This window comes from Mesoplodon mirus (genome assembly GCF_964341445.2).
Source record: "Mesoplodon mirus genome assembly, chromosome: 13".
Taxonomy (NCBI): domain Eukaryota; kingdom Metazoa; phylum Chordata; class Mammalia; order Artiodactyla; family Ziphiidae; genus Mesoplodon; species Mesoplodon mirus.
Window position 1 is genome coordinate 24,929,718 of NC_138989.1, and position 21,323 is coordinate 24,951,040.

Sequence of the window (21,323 nt, forward strand, 5' to 3'; positions counted from 1 at the left end):
TGCTAAGACCTGATAGTTCAAGTGGGGTCACAGTGTGGGGGCCTTGGATTTGATGTGACAGGGACTGGAGGGCACTGTAGGGAGGAAGGGAGGGAGTGACACACAGAGACCTTAGAGGAAGGCTCCAGAGGTGACCGGAGAAGCTGGCGGCACTAGTGACCATGGGGCACCTTTGCAGAGGTTGCTCTGCCCAGTTAGGGGGGCCAGGGCCAGCGATGGAGCTTGCTGCCCAGCTGGAGCCCCATGGCGCTAGGGATAAGAAGTTACTCAGATGGCCTGAGAGAAGAGAGAGTGGACTGATTTGGTTATGTCCCCAGACATCTTGTAGAGATGTCAGCTCTTTGCTCTTCCCTGCCTTTGTTTGCACAGATGCTTCTCACCATAGCCATTTCCTGGCTTAAAGCGGTCACATCAAGCTCTCTGTCCTCAAATAGGGAGAAACATTCTTTCCCCAAGGCCTTCCCAGCATTTCTGTGAGAAGTGGAGATACTGGAACATGCTGGGTGGCAGACCTCTGTAACAGGACAAGGGAGGGAAGGAAAGAAAGGCAGACTGAGGGGTGCAGAAGGTGTGCAGAGGGAGAGGAGTGGGGGTGGGGGTGAGGGTGGGGAAAAGAGGTGGGCTGACAGGTTGCCCTCCTACCTGAGGTTAGATGCCTTGTCTCCTTTGCTTGCTCAGGGGGCCTGGCGGCTGTGATTTACACGGACACCTTGCAGACGGTGATCATGCTGGTGGGGTCTTGTATCCTGACTGGGTTTGGTAAGTGGGGCTGGGGCAGGCTGAGGAGGTGGGGAGGCAGAGGTAGAGGCCCAGGGAGAAAAAACGAGTCCAGCCTCCCTGCCTGCTGCTGTCCTAGATAGTGAGCTGCGAATGCTCTGCTCTCCCCAGGGGAGTAGACTGGCCTAGATTGGCAGTCACTGTGGATATGCAAGGGGCACCTTCCGTAGCCCTGGAGGTTTCAGGCTGGGCCCAGCCCAGACAATACCTGGATTCCTTGCTGCCCTCTCTAGATAGTCTGGGCCAGTGGGCCCCAGTGTGGGCCTCTGATGTCACAGAGAGGTCTTCTCTCCACAGAGAAACTGGACAAAAAAAGGTTAAGGCTAAATATCTATTAGGCTAAATATATTTAAATGTTGCATCTTAAATCTCAGATTATGTCATCTACATTTTGATGTTAAATGTCCTTTCTTTTATGAATTGACCATTTTCTTATTTATTTCCTGATTTGGTAAAATTTAAAAAATCAGCCACGAAGTAAGTCAGAAAGAGAAAAACAAATACTGTATGCTAACACATATATATGGAATAAAAAAAAATGGCTCTGATGAACCTAGCGGCAGGTCAGGAATAAAGACGCAGATGTAGAGAATGAACTTGAGAAGACTGTGGGGGTGGGGGTAGGGGAAGCTGGTACGAAGTGAGAGAGTGGCATGGACATATATACACTACCAAATGTAAAATAGATAGCTAGTGGGAAGCAGCCACATAGCACAGGGAGATCAGCTGGGTGCTTTGTGACCACCTAGAGGGGTGGGATGGGGAGGGTGGGAGGGAGGCTCAAGAGGGAGGGGATATGGGGATATATGTATACATATAGCTGTTTCACTTTGTTATATGCAGAAGCTAACACAACATTGTAAAGCAACTATACTCCAATAAAGATGTAAAAAAAAAAAATCAGCCACTCTGTAGTCCCTGTCCTCCCAGTTTTGAAATTTTATTTGTCTATGAAATCCTAAGGACAAGACTGGAAACCCTACAAATAGAGGTACTTGTTATGGGAGGACATAAAATGCCATTTTATTTTTAAGGGGGCCCATGCTCTCTGTGTGTCCTGTGAAGCCTCTTATCCTCTCTCTATGCTATGTTTTCCAAGAGCTTCCATTTAATTTTCGCTGGTGGTCCTCAGGGGTCTGGAGCAGGGGAAAGGAATGCCTTTTTCTGCAGGGCAGGGGCTGGAATGCGTTATTCCCAAGCCAAGAGGTGGCAGGGCTCCAGACTCCTCACCCATTCTCTCCCATCCCACCACAGTGCTGGGACTGGGGGCCTAGTCTGTGTCTGTGTCCAGAATCCCAAAGGCCACTGCTGATAGCAGAAGGTGAGGGGAAAAACAGAGTCTTTGAATCTGGTTCAAAAGCAAGGTCTTTCTTTTAATAGTTCAAATACTTTCCCTTTGTAAAGAAGTTTATGGTTGGAGTACTTTCACAGGTTGTTGCTTTGGACCCTCACAGTAGCCCCCTGAGGGGGCTGGGCAGGGTTAATAATCCCATTCTATGGATGAGAAAGCTGAAGCCCAGAATGGGACAATGACTTGCCCAAGACCCCACAGTGAGGGCTCTGGCTGTGGGTTTCTCAGGCATCCACAGGAAGAAACTGCTATGAAGAGTTGAGAGTTTCAGGATGTTGACTTATGTTACCACTGTTTTCCAGCTTTTCATGAAGTGGGAGGGTATGATGCCTTCATGACGAAATACATGAATGCCATTCCAACTGTGATTTCTGATGGAAACACCACCATCAGGAAAGAATGCTACACCCCAAGGCCTGACTCCTTCCACCTCTTCCGAGATCCCCTCAAGGGAGACCTACCATGGCCTGGGCTCATCTTTGGGTTGTCCATCCTCGCCCTGTGGTACTGGTGCACAGATCAGGTACCCATGCTGGATGTGTGGGGAGGAGAGGGTCTTCCCCAGGGTGCTACAGAGACTCCTGTCTGCCTGTGGCTTGTGGGGTTGGGAAAGGTAGGGCAGGGCTCACGTGGTCTGAGGGCTGCTGAGCCTTCATGACATCGGAGTGCCAGGCCAAAGACCCGGGATGGTGGGGGAAGCTGGGGTGGTTAGAGCCTGTTGCGGGGTCTCTTGCCTACACCCCTCCCTCACTGGGCTTTCCCTGGCAGGTCATTGTGCAGCGGTGCCTCTCGGCCAAAAACATGTCACATGTGAAGGCCGGCTGCATCATGTGTGGGTACCTGAAGCTGCTGCCCATGTTCCTCATGGTGATGCCAGGGATGATCAGCCGCATCCTATACACAGGTGATGCCTTCTGCTGGACTTGCTGGCCTCTCTCTTCCATTTTCTTGGCTCCAAGTCACTTCTAAAGCCCTGTAGATCCCTGTTTCTTTTTTTCTGCCCTCTTCTTTTCTTGCCATGATTACCAAGCATTATTGTACACCCCCGCCCCAGACAGTGAGCAACTTGAGGCCATAGAATGTGTGGAGTTGTGTTCCCTGGTTCTTTACATTGGCAATTATTTTTCCCCTTTTGCAAATTCTCTGAAGTCATGACATGCCTCCAACTATAGCTTCTTCTAGCTAATATTTACTTATTTTTTGCTCTGTCTTCTCCCCAACCCCCAGGCTATAGTAGTGTATATGATGCCCTTAATGTCAAAGGACCACAGCCAGTCTCTAACTTCCTGCTGCCCTGTTTCCTGGACCATTTCTGTGAAGGGGCCCCAAGCCTTGCACTTTGCTATCCAGGGTGTTAGATTCTTCCTTGGCCTGTTTGTGGCCTCTCCTACACTTCCGTTTGCGTGTGTTTTTTGGTCAGCCATTATAGGTCCAAACTGTTTCCTGGAATATAAAATAATGGCAAAAAGAGAGCACCACAGAGTTTTGGTGAGCACCTTCCAAAATGAAGACAAGACAGTCTGGGGGCACTTGTTGCTGTTGGCTACGTGCTCCTAATAGTGCTTTCGCCCTCCTATACTGGCTCACCTGTCATGAGAAAAATATACCTAACTGAAGATTTTAAAGTATAATGGATATAACACACAGACGAATATTTGAGATGGTGCTGTGATGATTCGGTACTACATGGGCAGCACTAAATGACCTACCTGTAGTAGGTACCTAACAAATGCGTGTAGATCTGAAGTTTATAGTTTTTAGAACTTCCTCCAAGTTTCTAGATCATGTCCCCTTCCCCTCCCAGGTCACTGCCTTTCTATTTCTAGCCCAGATTTTCCACTGGGGAATTCCCTTAGTTGTCTAGATGTTCAACCCTACTTGCAAGAGCTGTTGAAAACAAACCTCAAAATTAGGAACCGCAAGTCACTGTGATCTTCAGGAGAAACAAGAACACAGTCACTGCTGAGCAGGGTAGCTAGCTAAAGTCTGAGGACCATGCCCTCTCCTTTCCTACGTAAGCATGTCTTTGCTTCTCCCTCATCTGCTTAGGAACTGTCTTTCCTCCCCAGGTAGAGCTTGGGAATGGTCAGGACCACCAGGGCAGGAGGATGGCATGGAAGGGCTTAGTGGGAGCTGTGCTCTTTGTGGAACCATTTCAGGGCCATGGGCAGGAACGTCCTATTTGAAGCCCTGTCTTAAGAAGGTGAATCTCGGAAATAGTTCCCGGATGTCTGCTTGCTGACATGACTGTTCATCTCTCCTCAGAAAAAGTTGCCTGCACTGTCCCCTCGGAGTGTGAGAAATATTGCGGCACCAAGGTTGGCTGTACCAACATCGCCTACCCGACCTTGGTGGTGGAGCTCATGCCCAATGGTGAGAGTTGTCCCTGCTGGCAGGGTCTTTCTTGGGTGGCTGATTGGGCTTGGGATCTGTCTACATAGTGGTCTGTGGGCCTTCTGGGGCAAAGCCGTTTCTGAGCCTGGGGTGCTAGTAGGGAAAGCCTCATTCCGGGCGTCCTCAGTTTTTGAGCAGGTCTTGCCTTAGTAGGGAGGAGACATCTGGCTTGGTTGGGCTCCATGAGTCCTGGCACTTGTCCATCAGTCAGGCATGGAAAGGAGATGACCTGAAAACACGTTAGGGAAAAACACGACTTTTTCATGCTCATCTAGAAAGTCTTCCGATGCTCTCCAACAGACATTAACATGAGGCTTGAACTAAATGAAATTTTACCTGGAGAATGAATTGACTTCTAGGCTGTTCCAAAGAAAAACATGGAGAGAAAGGCAAAGAGCGATTTTAGCTCTAGAATGAGGAAGTTCAAGGCAGTAGGTAGATTGGATACAAGGGAGTTTCTCATTATAGAGAATGTGGTGTCCTAAGGAAGTGAATACTTAAGAGTCCAGAATAGTTAGTTTTGGGGTAGACCTGTATGGTTACTGTTCATCTTCATGTTGAAGAAAAATCTAATTCTGACTTAAGGGATGGAAATCTCGTTAGTTTAGGGGTTCCAGGAGACAAAAAATTCAAAGGTATTGATCAGGAAAATTTAGAATAAACATAAAATTTTATTACTGAAAGGAAACATGGAGATCATCTGGTCAGACCTGTTCATTTTACAGTTGGGGAAATTGAGGCTTACAGAGAGAAAGTGACTTTTCCAAGGCCACACAGTAACTCAGCGTCTGGCATGGCTAACTCAGCTGAAGGCTAGAATTTAGGAATTTGGATTGTTTTTTAAACCACAGACTGGATAGATGACCTTGGGCAAACCCTTTGCATTCAACTTCTATAAAAATGGAAGTAATAGTTAACTATTCCACTGAGCTGGGTTGCTTATTAATTAAGGTTGCAATTAACAAGAATCATGGCTCTTTTAGAGTTCTGGCTGGGATTCTGGCCTCTGTGGCGTGTTTATGCTATTTCCTTAGCCTGGCAGATCCTGGGTGAGGACTGTAGCTCTGAATACTGTGCTAGAGTGGATTGTGCATGACAGAAAGCTGTGTGGCACATAAGACACCAAAATGCTGCATTTGCATGTACCATTGCCCGTTCCTCACTTTTGGCTGGAATCTGGCTTCTGTAAATACCAGATTCCCCAATGACCTCTCCATGCTAGATCAAATAGATATTTTCCATTGGTCCCTCAGTAGCATTCAGCATTATTGATCACTCATCTTTCTTGAGTTATTCCCTTCTCTTGGATTCCATAACACTATCCTCTTCTGTTTGTCTTCCCCCCCCGCCCCCCACCCCCATCCTTTCCAGCTGTTCCTTTTTGTCTCATTTGCAGATTCAGCCTCCTTCACTCAGCCAGTAAATATTCCCCCACCAATCCATCGCTAAATTCTGTCCATTTTACCTCCTAAGTATCTCTTATATTCATCTACCTCCTTCTCTTGTTATCTCCATCACTCTACTCTGATATACCATTATTTGTTGCCTGGACTGCTCTAAAATTATGTTAAACAAATATTTGTTGTGTGAATAAATGAATGTGAGTCTGAGAAGAGTATCATACAGAGGGGAGAAAACTCTATCCCAGCTGAGCAATTAACTGGTAAAGTAACTCCGAGTGAATGGCAGAACTAAGACTTGAAGCCCTACCTACTAACTCCTTGAAATGGACCTTTATTTTATTAACTGAAAAATGAGACAGTTGGATGAGATGGTCTTTATAACTCCTACTATAGCTCCAATAGTCTGTAGTCTACATGATAGACACTCAAGTGGGACCATTAAAAAAGTCCCAACAAATGACAAAATAATCAGAATAGTCAACCTTTATTTTTCTTCTTGTGAGGCTGTAGATGAAAACACAGCTATAAAATTATTTACAGATACAATACCTAGAAGATGATAGAATCATGTTCCAAAAAGATCTCAAGAAGCAGGAATATTGACTCAAAGCTAACAAGCTGAAGTTTAGTAGAGATATATGTCAAGTTCTATTATACAGGGATAGTACAAGAAACTGAAGATGTTTAGCTTGGAGAAGAGAGAGTTCAAGAGAATATGAGTTGTCTTTGAATATGTGAAATATGGAAAAGTGGATGAAGAGTAATACCGCTTCTGGTGGGTGGCGTAAGGACTCTGTCTGAGGCTGTCAACAGGCAGATATCTGCCTAGTTAGGACTGTCCAAGAGGGAGCAGACTCCTGTTGCTGGAGAGTTTAGGCAGAAGAAAAGTTGTGGAAAGGATTTGTGTATCAGATGGGTGGTAGGCCTAGGTGACCCCTAAGGTTACCTTTACTTCTGGGATTGTACTCTCAATAGTGGGCCCTCAGCATGGCCTGGCCTCCTAGCCTCAGTAGGGACAACCTCGTGCTCTCCTTGGTTAGTATTTCACAGAGATGTGAAACTATCACCACAGTCAATTTTAGACAATTTTCATCACACCCTAAAGAAATCCTGTACCCGTTAGCAATCACTCTATGTTTCATCCTAGCCACCCCCCAGCCCTAGGCAACCATGAATCCACTTTTTGTCTCTATGGATTTGCTTAGTCTGGACATTTCATATAAATGGAATCATACAATATTTGTCCTTTGGTGTCTGGCTTCTTTCACTTAGCATAATGTTTTCAAGGTTCATCCATGTTGTAGGCATGTCCTAGTATTTCATTCCTTTTTTAAAAACGATATTCCACTGGATGGATATACCACATTTTGTTTATCCATTTATCAGTTGATGGACCCTGTGTTGTTTCTACTTTTTGGATATTATAAATAATACTGTTATGAACACCCATGTACAGGTTTTTGTACAAACCTATGTTTTTATTTCTCTTGGGTAGATGCCTAAGAGTGGAATTGATGGGTCATATGTTAACTCTATGTTTAACTATTTGAGTAAATATTTACCACAGTGGTGGTACCATTTTACATTACTGCCAGCAATGTATGAGGGTTCCTATTCCTCCACATCATTACCCATGCTTGTTATTATCTGTCTTTTTAAAAATTATAGCCCCTCCAGGGGGTGCAAAGAAGTATTTTATTGTGATTTTGATTTGAATTTCCCTGATGCTTAACAACTTTTCATGTGATTATTAGCCACTTTATCTTCTTTGGAAAAGTGTCTATGTAGGTCCTTTGCCCATTTTAAATTAGGTTATTTGTCTTTTTATTATACAGTTGTAGGAATTTTTAATATATTCTGTATAATAGACCCTTATTAGATATATGCAAATATTTTCTCCCATTCTATGGGCTGTCTTTTCACTTTCTTGAAACCTTGTTTTTTGAATCCTAGTTTAACTATTTCTTCATTATCATTAATCTTTTGGGTGAGAGACCTTGTAAAAGTCCGCTCAGATGGAAACACACACACACACACACACACACCCCACCATCACCACCACCACCATCACCACCACCACCATCAATCACCCAACTGCAAAGCATTTACCTCATGTGTATTTTGTCCCTAGCTCTTTGTTGACTGCTGTGGGCTTACAATGTACTTTTTAAGCTACTGTCCATTCCTTAAAAGTTCTAATCTTTCTGGAGAGATAAATCAGAGAATATGGTGTGGTGTAAGAAGGCAAAAAACTTTCCAAGTCTTCACACTTTCCAAGCACAAAAGAGCTGAGGTTCTCCATGTACCACTCAGAACCTCCTTTTCTTTCAGGACTTCGAGGCCTGATGCTGTCAGTCATGTTGGCCTCTCTCATGAGCTCTCTGACCTCCATCTTCAACAGCGCCAGCACCCTCTTCACTATGGACATCTACACCAAGATCCGGAAGACAGCATCTGAGAAAGAGCTCATGATTGCAGGAAGGTAAGTTCAGCTCCCCCTGTCATGCACCATAGAAAGCTTGAATGATCAGAGAGTTTCCCTCAGGCTGGGGAAGATTGGTGCATGCTGGGTAGAATGGGAGTAACCTCAGTGGCATTTAACTTTAAATTGGAGATCATCAAACAATGTCCCTCTGAAGCAGGAAATGACATCAGAGATCATTTAATCTAACCTCAGTTTATCAATAAACAAAATGAGGCTTGTCCTGCCCAAATCAGGAAGCAGAGGCAGGACTGGAACCCATGGCCAACTGAGTCCTTGTCTAAGGCCCTTTATACTGTCCCACACTTTCTTTCTCAGCCCTCCACACTGCAGCTCTCCTCACTGTATAATAGACCCTTATTAGATATATGCAAATATTTTCTCCCATTCTATGGGCTGTCTTTTCACTTTCTTGAAACCTTGTCTTTTGAATCCTAGTTTAACTAGGATTGCAGCTCTCCTCACTGGACTTCTTTTAGGCCCAGGTGCCTCCAATACCTTGACCCTTTGCTGTAACATTTTTCAGGACCATTGTGAGGGTTTGGTGATATTACACTTGTGAACATGCTTTGTAAAGTCTAAAATACCAGGCTATGTGCACACTTGTAATGGACGCAACAGGATACTGAATGCAGTAAGCATTGATCCGTGGGTCAGGTGTGCCCATTATCACGATTATCATGGAGCAGATGCTCTGGATAGAGGATTAGCGGAAGCTCTGCTGTGTCTCTCCATGGGGCTAAGGCAGGCCAACCTCCTCAGGGGAGGTGGAAAAAGTCCCTGGGATGTCTGTCAAGGGAAAGGTTCCCAGGGAATGCTGCCACCTCATAAATCTCATGAGCAAGATTAGGGCAAAGGAAGGAAAGGAAAATGGCAGGCCACTTTCAGGAGATGAGACACCTGGCACCCAGGGAAGGTCTGACCAATGGGCCAGAGTCCACCACTCTGGTTCACCGGAAGCAGCATGGTTACCCTGGCTGGGTTTTCCTTAGAAAGAAGTTTACTGGTGTTTTTCTGCTATTTATAAGGCTCAAGATGCAACATGGGAAGAAAACCATTTTGTTGCTTTGCTAAGGGCTAGACCTCTTGGCCCTGAGATTATGTTGGGGCTCACATTTTTTTTGTGCATCCAATGACTGCTGCTCAGGGGTTTGTTCCTGTCCTAGGTGAACTTACAGTTACATGAAACAATTCCAAACTTTGCTGTGGCACCTGTAAGAGCAATCAAGGGCTCAGAGAAGGGAAGAGATGAGTGCACCATGCAGTAGCTGATGAAGGCTCCTGGGGGAGCTGCATCCAAAATGGTGGATAGGAGTTGGGTAAATGGGTGGCAGTGGGAAGGGCATTTTAGAGGGAGGAATATGTGGTGAAAACACTGCTCTGCAAAGGTTAGCTTAAGACTCTTGCCTTAAATTCAGGTAAGAGAGATACGAGAATCACGGCCCTCCTTCTATTTAAATCCAGAGGTTATAAGGAACCCTTCAATCTGTTCAGGACTTGAAGTGAAACTCAAAAGGAGGAAAGCTAGGGAATTTCCTGGTGGTCCAGTGGTTAGGACTCTGTGCTCTCGCTGCCAAGGGCGCAGGTTCAATCCATGGTTGGGGAACTAAGATCCGCAAGCCACGTGGCGTGGCCAAAGAAAAACAAAAGGAGAGCTGGCTCCAAGGTCCATACCTCTGTTCCTAGACTCCACTGCCTCTCAAAGTGGGATTCTTTCCTGGTGGTTACTGGGTCTACTTTACTATTGAAAATCAAGTGCATTTTACTTACAGGCGAAGAAGATTTTCCTGAAGAAGCAGAATACAGAAGAAAAGAGTCTCAGTGAATTTGCTAATTATTTTTCCTTGTTGTGGTCATATAAAACTTTATATCTATCTATCTATCTTTATGTGTACATCTATATTTGCTAGTTATACACACACACACACACACACACACACACACACATATATATATATACACAGTGGTATATATTTATTCATGTGGAGGCATTTATTGACACCCTATTGTGGGGGCTTTGGTTTCAGGTTGTTCATGCTGGTGCTGATTGGCATCAGCATTGCCTGGGTCCCCATTGTGCAGTCAGCACAAAGTGGGCAGCTCTTTGATTACATCCAGTCCATCACCAGTTACTTGGGACCACCCATTGCAGCTGTCTTCCTGCTTGCTATTTTCTGCAAGAGAGTCAATGAGCAGGTAGGTATCATACATGTCTAGAAAAATCATTCTGGAACAGAAATTCCCATCTGGATTTGTATATTCTCTGGGAGGGATTCTACTTCCCAGAGATCTTAAGCAGGAATGAATGTGCTGTTGAGGGTTTATGTGGAAAAGCCTCCAGGGACCATGGGACTCTCCTGGGTTCACATTCTCTCAGACTCCCCTCTTCTCTTTGCTACAGGTTCCAAATTAATGCCCAACGAATGCTGTATGTTTTCCATCCACTCTTGGTGATTTTGACCCAAATGCATGGCACTCCCTGGGAAGTTTGTCGCCCCTGGGTGAGCAGCTCCAGAGGAAGTTGTAGCACGGGCTACCTCCTTGGTCCGGCAGTGAGCTAGATTTTCCAGCCAGCACTTTTCAGGGCCCAGTGAAGGACCCAGTAGTGATACTCAAGCAGGATAGGGATGAGGGGCTGTCAGGAATCTCACCTGTTGAGAGAGTTTGTGTGTGTGGATAATGGAAGACTCAGCTGGAAAGGCAGGTTAAGGTTAGACTAGGCATGGTCCCTTTGAAAGCCAGGCTGAAGAATTTGGGCCATCAGTGGGGCAGCATTGCAGATTTTGAAGCACCATGAAAAGGATGCCTTTGGATAAGGCTTCTGACTGGGATGTTGCTCAGTGTCTCTGTATCCAACCATCTCTATGCCTGGGAAGGATTGGGAAGGGGTAGGGGTGTTGACTATGTAGCTGACTGTCTGAAACAATATAAACAATGATATATTTTTGGTTAGACAACCCCTTTCTCTCAGTAGGACAGAGACAGATATACATCAGGGAAACACTTCACTGCAGTGACCCAGAGTTGAGGTGTGTGAATTACAACACGTGTCTCTCTTCCCTTGCCATTTGCCATTAGGAACATAGTCCAGATTTGCTGGGGACACAAAACTGGGTGCATGGATAAGTGGCCTTGAGAGATCAGAATTAAACCTGCAAGTGATCTTGGCAAGTTAGGGAAATTGGCACACATCTTGGAATACGTTTCAATAGGGATTGACAGAAACTGGTTCACTGGGAGATTTCTAAAATTCAGGTAAGGAAAATGTGGCTAGAAGCCCAGCCGGGTATTGCAGTGGGCCACGAGCAGACTCAGTTCAGCAATGGACCAGAGCTTTCAAAAAGTAAGGCTAGGGGGGCTTCCCTGGTGGTGCAGGGTTGAGAGTTGAGAGTCCACCTGCCAATGCAGGGGACACGGGTTTGTACCCCGGTCTGGGAAGATCCCACATGCCTCGGAGCGGCTGGGCCCGTGAGCCATGGACGCTGAGCCTGCGCGTCCGGAGCCTGTGCTCCGCAACAGGAGAGGCCACAACAGTGAGAGGCCTGCGTACCACAAAAAAAAAAAAAAAAAAAAAAAAAAAGGCTAGGGACTTCCCTTGTGGTCCAGCGGTTAAGACTCCAAGCTCCCAATGCAGGGGGCCCAGGTTCGATTCCTGGTCAGTGAACTAGATCCCACGTGCCACAACTAAGACCCAGCGCAGCCAAATAGATAAATATATTAAAAAAAAGTAAGGCTAAGAATTGGAATAGATTGTCATGGTTCTCAACTGGGGGTAATTTTTCTCTTTCCCAGGGGATATTTGGTGATGTCTTGGAACATTTTTCTTTCGTATCTGTGAAAATTTTAAAATTATATTTCATATTTTAAAATTTTGGTCAAACAGAAATTGCTTTGATACCCCAAATCCAGATTATTACCTACATTTCAAAATTCCTTAAGGAAAGGTTCAGTTTATTCTACTATTTTGGTTTCCTTGGTAGGAGATATAGCTATATATCTTTATGTCCATGTCTATGACACTCCAAAAGGAATAAACACATTTTGTTAGCATTATTCTCCTTCATTTGGCAGTTATTTACAACCACTCTTCAACTAACTTCAGAAGTATTCCAAGTTATAAAAGGGAGTGCTTTTTGGGTATGTAAACACCCAATAACTACTGTATTGGGAACATTTTTTTTAATGGTGCACTAAATTCATCTCTTTAATTAGGAAATGAGATGACTAATTTTCACATCATAAATGCACCATTCTCTTATTTCATTATTTTTTTTAAAATTAATTAATTTAATTTATTTATTTTTGGCTGTGTTGGGTCTTCATTGCTGCACATGGGTTTTCTCTAGTTGCGGCAAGTGGGGGCTACTCTTTGTTGTGGTGCACAGGCTTCTCATTGCGGTGGCTTCTCTTGTTGCAGAGCATGGGCTCTAGGTGCGCGGGCTTCAGTAGTTGTGGCTTGCAGGCTCTAGAGCGCAGGCTCAGTAGTTGTGGCACACAGGTTTAGTTGCTCCGCGGCATGTGGGATCTTCCTGGACCAGGGCTTGAACCCGTGTCCCCTGCATTGACAGGCAGATTCTTAACCACTGGGCTACCAGGGAAGCCCTTATTTCATTATTTTGGAACATTTTTTTCTTGGCCACGCCGTGCAGCTTGTGGGATATTTAAAGTTCCCCGACCAGGGATCAAACTAGGGCACTCTGCAGTGAGAGCACGGAATCCTAACCACTGCACAGCCAGGGAATTCCCATTTGGGAACACTTTTGATTGTTATGATTTGGGGAATGTTACTGGTATCTAGTCGGTAGAGACCAACATTCTACAATGCACAAGACACCCTCCTACCCCCTTTCCCCCAACAAAAAATTATCCAGCCCAAATGTCACAGTGCTGAGGGTGAGAAGCCCTGGCCCAGAGTAGCACACAGAGACCGCAAAGTGATTCTCAGGACTCGTCTCGCACTCTGTTTGCTGAGGGGTGACCAAGTCTTGAGGAAAATTTCAAAGGATCCCAGATTTTTCTTTTTTTTAAAAAATAAGTTTTAAGCTACACTAACTTTTTTTTTTTTTACCTTTAATTAATTAATTTATTTAGGCTGTTGCTGCGTCTTAGTTGCAGCACACGGGATCTTCGTTGTGGCATGCAAACTTGTAATTGCGGCATGCATGTGGGATCTAGTTCCCCCACTAGGGATCAAACCCGGGCCCCCTGCATTGGGAGCGTGGATTCCTACCCACTGGACTGCCAGGGAAGTCTCCCAGATTTTTCAAGAGCCTCTTGAGAATAGAAACTAAAGGAATAAGAGCAGACTAATTGCCAAAAGAAAAGGAAAACCTAAGCGAGTTTTATCAATACTAGTCACACAAACTAAAGTTAGGAAATAATTTTTTTACTGAAAAAGTGTATGAGGGACAAATGGAACATCTTTTTTCTTCTTCCTTATTCACTTATTCATCCAGCAGACACTTCCAGATGCCAGCATAGGGCTAGGCATTAGCAACACACAGGGAATGAATCCTGGTTCCTTCTGTGGGCAAGCTCCCAGTTCAGATGGGGAGATAGGAGCGAATGCATGATTACATGGCAGTGTGGTCGGTGCTGGTGTGGAGGTGTGTCCACAGTGCTGCAGCCACAGCAAGGAGGATGCACCCACCCAGTTCTGTCTAGGCAGAAGGAGAGGAGACCTTCCAGCTAGGACAAGATTCCCAGGAAGGGATGAAACTGTGCCCTCCTAGGTAGAGAGAATGACCTGTGCAAAGAGATAGGACATGAACATACATGACACGTTTAAAGAATAGCTGGTAATTTAGCACACCTGTAATATACAGTGTGGGGGTACAGATGGCTAGCAAAGGAGCTGTTCAGACCAACACTTGACAAAATCATGAAGGCTCCTTTTGGCCACCCTTCTATGTGCTCACTCTGCTTTGTCATTGGTCCTCTTAAAATATGACCTGTAGACTCAGACCTTGTCCTCTAGGTGAGAACTGACTGGAAGGAAGGAAAGAAGGAAGGAAGAAAGGAAGGAAAGGAGGGAGGAAGGAAGAGAGGGAGGGAGGGAGGAAAGAAAGGGTTTTTTAAAAAACCTGAAAAATTGTCCCCCAATGTTACTTGTCTCTTAAGGGCTTTCCATAATTCTAATATGTAAACCCAAAATTTAATGTAAAAACACACAGTATAATTTTATGTTCTCAAATTAAAAACAGTGACTTTGGATCTATAAAAGGGGGTGATGGAAAATTCCTTTCTCCTCTGTCCCCAAAAGACCCAATTTCTTTTTCCATGTCTTCAAGGAATACAAATTACTTCACAAGTAATTGCTGTACATCTGAATGTGCCTAAATCTGGAGGCTGATGGTAAAAGTAGCTGCAGGTAGAGAAATACAAATTATTTTTAAAGTTAAAGGGAATTAAGGCCTTGGGTTGCTATTCTAACCAGTTATTAGACACTTTACTCCATTATCTTGTGAATCCTTGTTTTATGACTTACATAAAATCACATTACTGAAACGTGGTAAACGCAGCCGCTGAAGGCCTGATGTAACATTCCTAGCCATAGTCTGAACTCCACTGTCTCTGTTTTAGATAGCCTGGAGCTCTCATCTCTCTCACTGTTATTCTTTTGCCTCTGCTCCTCCAGTGAATGCACAGCTGTTTTCCGTATACAGTGTTTCTTAACCCAGGTTTTTCTTTCACAGGGAGCCTTTTGGGGACTGATCATTGGATTTGTGATTGGCGTGTCCCGTATGATTGCTGAGTTTGCCTATGGAACCGGGAGCTGCATGGAGCCCAGCAACTGTCCCACAATTATCTGTGGTGTGCACTACTTGTACTTTGCCATCATCCTCTTTGTCATTTCTCTCATCATCATCCTGGCTGTCTCCCTCTTCACCAAGCCCATTCCAGATGTGCATGTGAGTATGCATCTGGGAGACCTGTCCTGCCCTGGTTTCATGTTCATGCTGCAACATCCATCTTGGTTGCCTTTGGCTCAATCAGACGTCACATACTCACATGACTAAAATAGGCCATCCTTGCTTTTGGTGTCAGGTAGAAGGATACAGGACAGAAAACACGGTTTCCCAGTAGAGCAGTGTTAAGAGAGTGTCTTCAGCAGGAGTCCTCACAGCAGGCCTCATTTCACTCCAGGGGCTATTCTCTGGATCCTGCTCCCCAAGTGACAGCTCGGTACAAGGGAATGAGATCACATGGGCAGGCACAGGGGTCACCCTGGCTTGGATGCTTATGTCCCAAATAGCAACACATATTTCTTGTAACAGTCTCCTGGTCATAGCTTCCAGGGGTCCCAGCAAGGGACATACCTAGTTATAAAAATCACCACGTTGAGGGAAATCTGAAGTATGATTTACCCTTTATTTTTTCCCAATTAAGCCTCCAAACAGTTGCCCGTAGAATTTAAGAAATTTCAAATACTATCAAAGTCTAATTGATTCAAGGCTTCAAAAATCACAAGTACTCTTCTTTAGCTCTAGATGTCACCCTTGGTTTAGGGTATGTTCACAGCCCTTCCAATGCAGATGAAGATTACTAATTATGGGTCATTTTTACCATAAGCAATATAGTCTGATAACCCAGCACAGCTGACATTCTATCCTTTTCAGTTTTCCAAGAAACAGAGCTAGAGAGTTAACCCAAGATCACATTTGTCTGTAGAGAAAGAGAAAGGGTTTTGTTTATCCCTTTCTGGTGTGTGCACAAATACAGGGGCTTACGGAATCCCTGAGAGACCTTCAGTCTCACTGCCAAATTTTCAAAACTGTGACCAACCTTAATGTCAAACAAAGATTGCTTTTATAGCAGCAGAACTACCATCATGGTTAGTGGCCAAATCTGTCACAGGCTCACTTTACGTTGTATTAATTGCTTCTTGATGTCTCAGTTTTTGAAAGTATTGTAGCCCCAAACACATTTAATTCCATGCTTCCTCTTGAAGTAAAGTAGTTTCTGGTTTTATGTCAATAGAAACTGTACCTCCAGCTGTTCCCTGTTCTAAGTGGCTTATGAGTCTACAATTCTCCCCCCATAATATAGTACAAAAAACCTGATCTTACACTGCTGGTCTGGATAAATGGGTGTCTAGCCTTGTCTAGCAGCACAACTGCTAAATGGAACAAATTCACTTATCATATGTAACAAGAGATCATTCATTCAAAACATTTCTATGTTCAAGGCAGTCTCTTAGCCTCTGAATATGCACATAGCATAGGGGCTGGTGTGCATGTGTGTAAGATTTATATCCACATTCCCAACATATTTAGAGATAGTGCTGTGGATGGGAACTGTTATCTGTGTTCTTGATGGTATTGAGAGCCACATTCCTTTTCCTTTCTTGATGTACATCTCTTTGTTCTCCCAACTTCTTGGCCCAAGACAGTTTGGATCTTTCTGCTAACCTGTTCTGCTTTCTCCACAGCTCTACCGCCTGTGCTGGAGCCTGCGTAACAGCAAAGAGGAGCGTATTGACCTGGATGCAGGAGAGGAGGACATTCAAGAAATCCCAAAGGAGACCATTGAAATAGGTGATTTGTGGCCCGGAGCCTATTCCCAAGCCCTAAAGAGTTACTCCTCCAACAGCAAGACCACCTTACTGAAGCCTCCACTAAGTGCCTCATCAAAGCTCAGATCTTTCTACTAGAGGGGAGTGAGGAGTGGGGTGTGGGGTGAGATGGATAAGTGGGTTTTGAGCAGTTTACTCAAGGTCTGGTCAAGGGGAGGAGGGGGATACCAAATTGTCCCAGCTCTTCAGTCTCTGGTTTTTAATGCTCAGTGAGTAAGCGTGGGTGAGATACGTGCCACCCTGACTTGGTTTGGGGCTTGGCTAGGGACAAGGGAAGGCTCAGGGCTCTTCCAACATAGCCTGTGAACTGAAAGAAGTTGGAACCAAAGCTATGGTCAGTTCTAGTGATATCAGGGGGATGGAATAGAGGCTTGTAGGGTCTTGTGTCTTACCGGCTTACCACATCATATTTAAAAAATCAAATTTCCCTGGAAGTCCAGTAAGATAATGCTTAGGCAATGCCAAGAGACTTATCCTGATCATGGGAGTAATGCTTTCCTCAACTTCTGTGTTGCAGCTTTTCCTCCCTAGATGGGAGGGGTGCACACATGGAGGATGGTTGTGGTGATGTGCGGTGTGCAGAGGTATGGTAGCACAAGGTCATATGTGTTTTACCTGGTACTGGGCTGGAGGTCTCATCACTCCATCTGAAGGGGAACATGGATGCTGCAGAACAAGGTCTGAACCTGGCCATCAGGAAACTCATAGAACTAGCTCTGGAAAGGGCCCTAGAGATTGTTTGGTCTTATCACCTCATTTTACAGACATGGAAATTGAGGCCCAGGAAGGGAGAGGCTTTGCCTATGGTCCCAGCTCTGATGTAGTCTGCTCTGAGATATCTAAAGACCTCTCAGTTCTGAAATGTGACCCTGCAAGTGCTGGAAGGAACCTAGAGCCATAGGCAACTGGCCATGGTATTGAAAAAGGCTGCCCCTTCCTGCTTCTTTGGGGCAGGCAGGTGTGAACATGCCCCCTACTTCTCCCACCCCGCAAGATGTCTCCACATTGAGCGAGAATATCACAGATTTGAAAGGAACATGGATGAGGCATATTTTGAATGTTTTAATGTGGAAGAAGAGATTAGCTCTGCACCACAGGGAAGGCTTAAGACAGATGGGTGGAAAGAACTCTTCCAATTTAACTTGAAGTATGGAGGCAGGATAGTGCAGAAACAGTGTGGTATTTGGATTTGGGGAGAACTGAGGTTGAATCCTGAATTCTCTACTTACTACCCTGGGCAAGAGATTCCATTTTTCTAAAGGTCAAGTTCCTCACAAAAGTATTCTAAATGATAGGCTACACTTCATAGCACTGTTGGAAACACTGAATAAGATAATCCTCCACTATAAGAATTGGCTATAGTTATCACCATCATTACTGAGACTTAAGGAAGAGTTTTCTAACTCTGTCTGGAAAGGGGTGGGCAGCAAGTATGCATCTAACAGGGATGCCATAGAGGAGACTCCTACACTGACTAGAGAACTGGCTTAATGACTTCTGAGGTTCCTGGCAGCACTTGAATTCTGTTGTTTCTTGATGAACTCATGGTGAAATCAGACTGAACACCCTGCCCTTCAATAAATGAAGATCTCTTGAGGGCTTTTGCAGGCAATAGGTGTGACCCTCAACATTCTCTGAGAAATGGCAGCACGAGGAAACTTGCAGCTGCATCAGCATCATCCCCATATCATCACCACCAGCACCATTGTCATCATGACTGATATTGATATGATCATAACATATTTTAATTATGCATACTTTAGTGATACATTTTAGCACTGCATCATACTTATAAGGCATATAATGCAAGTATAAGTCTTCCAATTTTACACATGAGGAAAATGAGACATAAAGACTTTCTCAAGGCCACCCAACTTTTTATTGACCCAGATAACCAGGCATTTCTCACTTGGGCTGGTTAGTGAGCCCAACTCCTTGCTACTCCATCCCCATTCTCCTATTTTGGTAGAGTTTACTGAAATGGAGGGGTACAAGGAGGTTTGTCTATCTTTTTTATGTGTGTGAGAGAAAAGAGAGGGAATGGAAGGGGACTAACACTCCTTAACCCCTACTACACACTGGGCACTCTCTCAGGAAATCTTATTAATGAAGAAGGTGTTTACATATACTTTACATATACTTGAATATGAGAGGTGAATTAAGAAGGCCATAAAGTGGATTGACATATATACACTAATATGTATAAAACGGATAACTAATAAGAACCTGCTGTATAAAAAAATAAAATTCAAAAAAGCAAAAAAAAAAAAAAAAGGCCATAAAGCTGGGTTTTGGTTCCAGTTCTGACACATGTATGTGCTTGACCACTGAGGTTCTTTCCAATTCATAAGTCTGTGATTCTTAGAACTGGGAGAGTGGAGAGCAGTGGTCCCTGACCATGGTGCTGAAAACACAGTGGGCTTGATTTTGTATCTAGTGAGTCACAAACCTGAGATTCTAACCCAGGTCTGCCTACCTCTAATGCCACACCTGGGCTCAGAGGACAGAATTAGTTCCCTTGGTGGGCATCCACTTTGAATGGCAAGGTCAGTTGAATGGTTCGACTCAGCAGTGTCAGATCTTAAGCCCTGGAAGTGTTGATTACTGCTGCCTTGTATCAGGGACTATTCAGACCAATCCTTACCACATGGCTGGATCTGTTGTGAAGCCTTGGAGTTTCCAGGTGTAGCCAGTGCACTCCTGAGTCATGCCAATCTCATTGCTTTTCAGTGATGTAGCAAACAGACATGAGTTTCTGTGTTTGGGAGGTGGGTTTTCTATGTTCTTCATACGTCAAAGTCCCCAGCCAATTGTTAACATTTCTCTCTCATAAACTAGTATTTCCTGTTTGATTCTGACTGTTCTAAATCAAAATGTATTTACATTGGGCCCAACAGAGATAAAACCTAGGCAAGCTGATCATAAGGATGTAGAATCCATCTATTAACATCATCTTATAATTATGTTTATACAAACATAAATTTGTACCATTTTCATTCCTGCAAACAAGAAAACTGGGAAATGTCTGCAAAATGGCAGATGTTTCATGGAATGCCATCTCCCCTGGAAACCTTTTCTGGTGCCTCCTGCTTCTGTATCCAACAATCCTTTTATGCTTTTCCCCTGACACAGAAGTTCCTGAGGAGAAAAAAGGATGCTTCAGGCGGGCCTATGACCTGTTTTGTGGTCTGGACCAGCAGAAGGGCCCCAAAATGACAAAGGAAGAGGAGGCAGCCATGAAGCTGAAGATGACAGACACCTCGGAGAAGCCTTTGTGGCGGACGATAGTGAACATCAATGGCATTATCCTGCTGACCGTGGCCGTCTTCTGTCATGCGTATTTTGCCTGAGTCCTGCCTTCTGCTGCAGGCTGTGCTTGTGAAGGCTGGGATCTTTATTCTGTCTCCTTTTAATCCCCTTCTGCAGTGTTGAAGGGACACCAGCTAGTTGTAAATTTTGCCCAGTTGATAAATGTGTACATTTGTAATTACAGGCTAGCTAGAGAAAAATTGCTGTTTTGGTGTTAACTTATGTATTTGAGGCCAGTGTGATACAGTCATCTGTACATATCGGAGCTGCAGAAGGAAATTCCACTCAGTTTGACGTCTAAGAAAAGGCAGACTAAGAAACAGAAGCCCTGTAATGTCTGATGCAAGTTTGTCTCAGGTAGATTCAGCACGTCAACATTGTTTGTGATCCTTGAATATTATTTTAAGAGTTGTGGTCTCCCTGGTTCCTACCACTTTCCCTATCTAACTTCCCCCTTCATTTTTTTTTAAAAGAAATAACTCCCCCCCTCCTCATGATATCCCTGTCAAGGTTTTCCTGGCACAGGAAAGATCAATCTGATAAACTGATGAACACGATGAAGCTGAGGATGCGAGCTTGATGGGGTCCCTGTCCTGGTTGTTTGCTCTTTGAAGGAGGGGCCTGGACATGGCAGTACTAACGCCAAAGGGAGGGACCTAGGCTCCAGCCTCAGGCCAGCGGGGAAAGCAGATAATTCCGAGTCAAGGGGATTTTCTGGTTTTCTTAAAGGTGTCCATTGTCAATTCTTTGTATTGAGATTTCATTCATTTTAGCATTTCCTATGCCTGGACTGTCTTAGCCACTCAGTAATGTTTATGGACTGAATGAATGATGTGGGTATTTGTTAATAAACGCTTGCTTTATTTTTGGTTAACCCTATGGCTGCACAGAGTACACACTCTGTTGACTATAATGAATTGGGGTGCATTTTCCAGAGACTCCTCTTCCTCATGGTGCTGATATTGACATACAGGCTTAGCAACTGACTCAGTGTCACAAAATAGAGCACATATGCCTCTTGGGGGGCATCTG

The 21,323-nt window shown here is 44.5% G+C and overlaps 1 protein-coding gene across 1 annotated transcript in view; it reads left to right on the forward strand.

Moving 5' to 3' along the window:
* SLC5A1 (solute carrier family 5 member 1) overlaps window positions 1-20,860 on the forward strand; it is a gene marked incomplete at its 5' end in the record, with an annotated part of 54,989 nt that extends 34,129 nt beyond the window's left edge. Inside the window, 9 exons of the mRNA XM_082640919.1 lie at window positions 679-759; window positions 2,431-2,651; window positions 2,897-3,032; window positions 4,394-4,501; window positions 8,257-8,407; window positions 10,435-10,603; window positions 15,103-15,318; window positions 16,839-16,944; window positions 20,115-20,860. Coding sequence (XP_082497045.1) covers window positions 679-759; window positions 2,431-2,651; window positions 2,897-3,032; window positions 4,394-4,501; window positions 8,257-8,407; window positions 10,435-10,603; window positions 15,103-15,318; window positions 16,839-16,944; window positions 20,115-20,332 — 1,406 coding nt within the window. The 3' untranslated portion in view covers window positions 20,333-20,860. The remainder of the gene's footprint in view (window positions 1-678; window positions 760-2,430; window positions 2,652-2,896; window positions 3,033-4,393; window positions 4,502-8,256; window positions 8,408-10,434; window positions 10,604-15,102; window positions 15,319-16,838; window positions 16,945-20,114) is intronic.
* Between the last annotated feature and the right edge of the window lie 463 nt (window positions 20,861-21,323).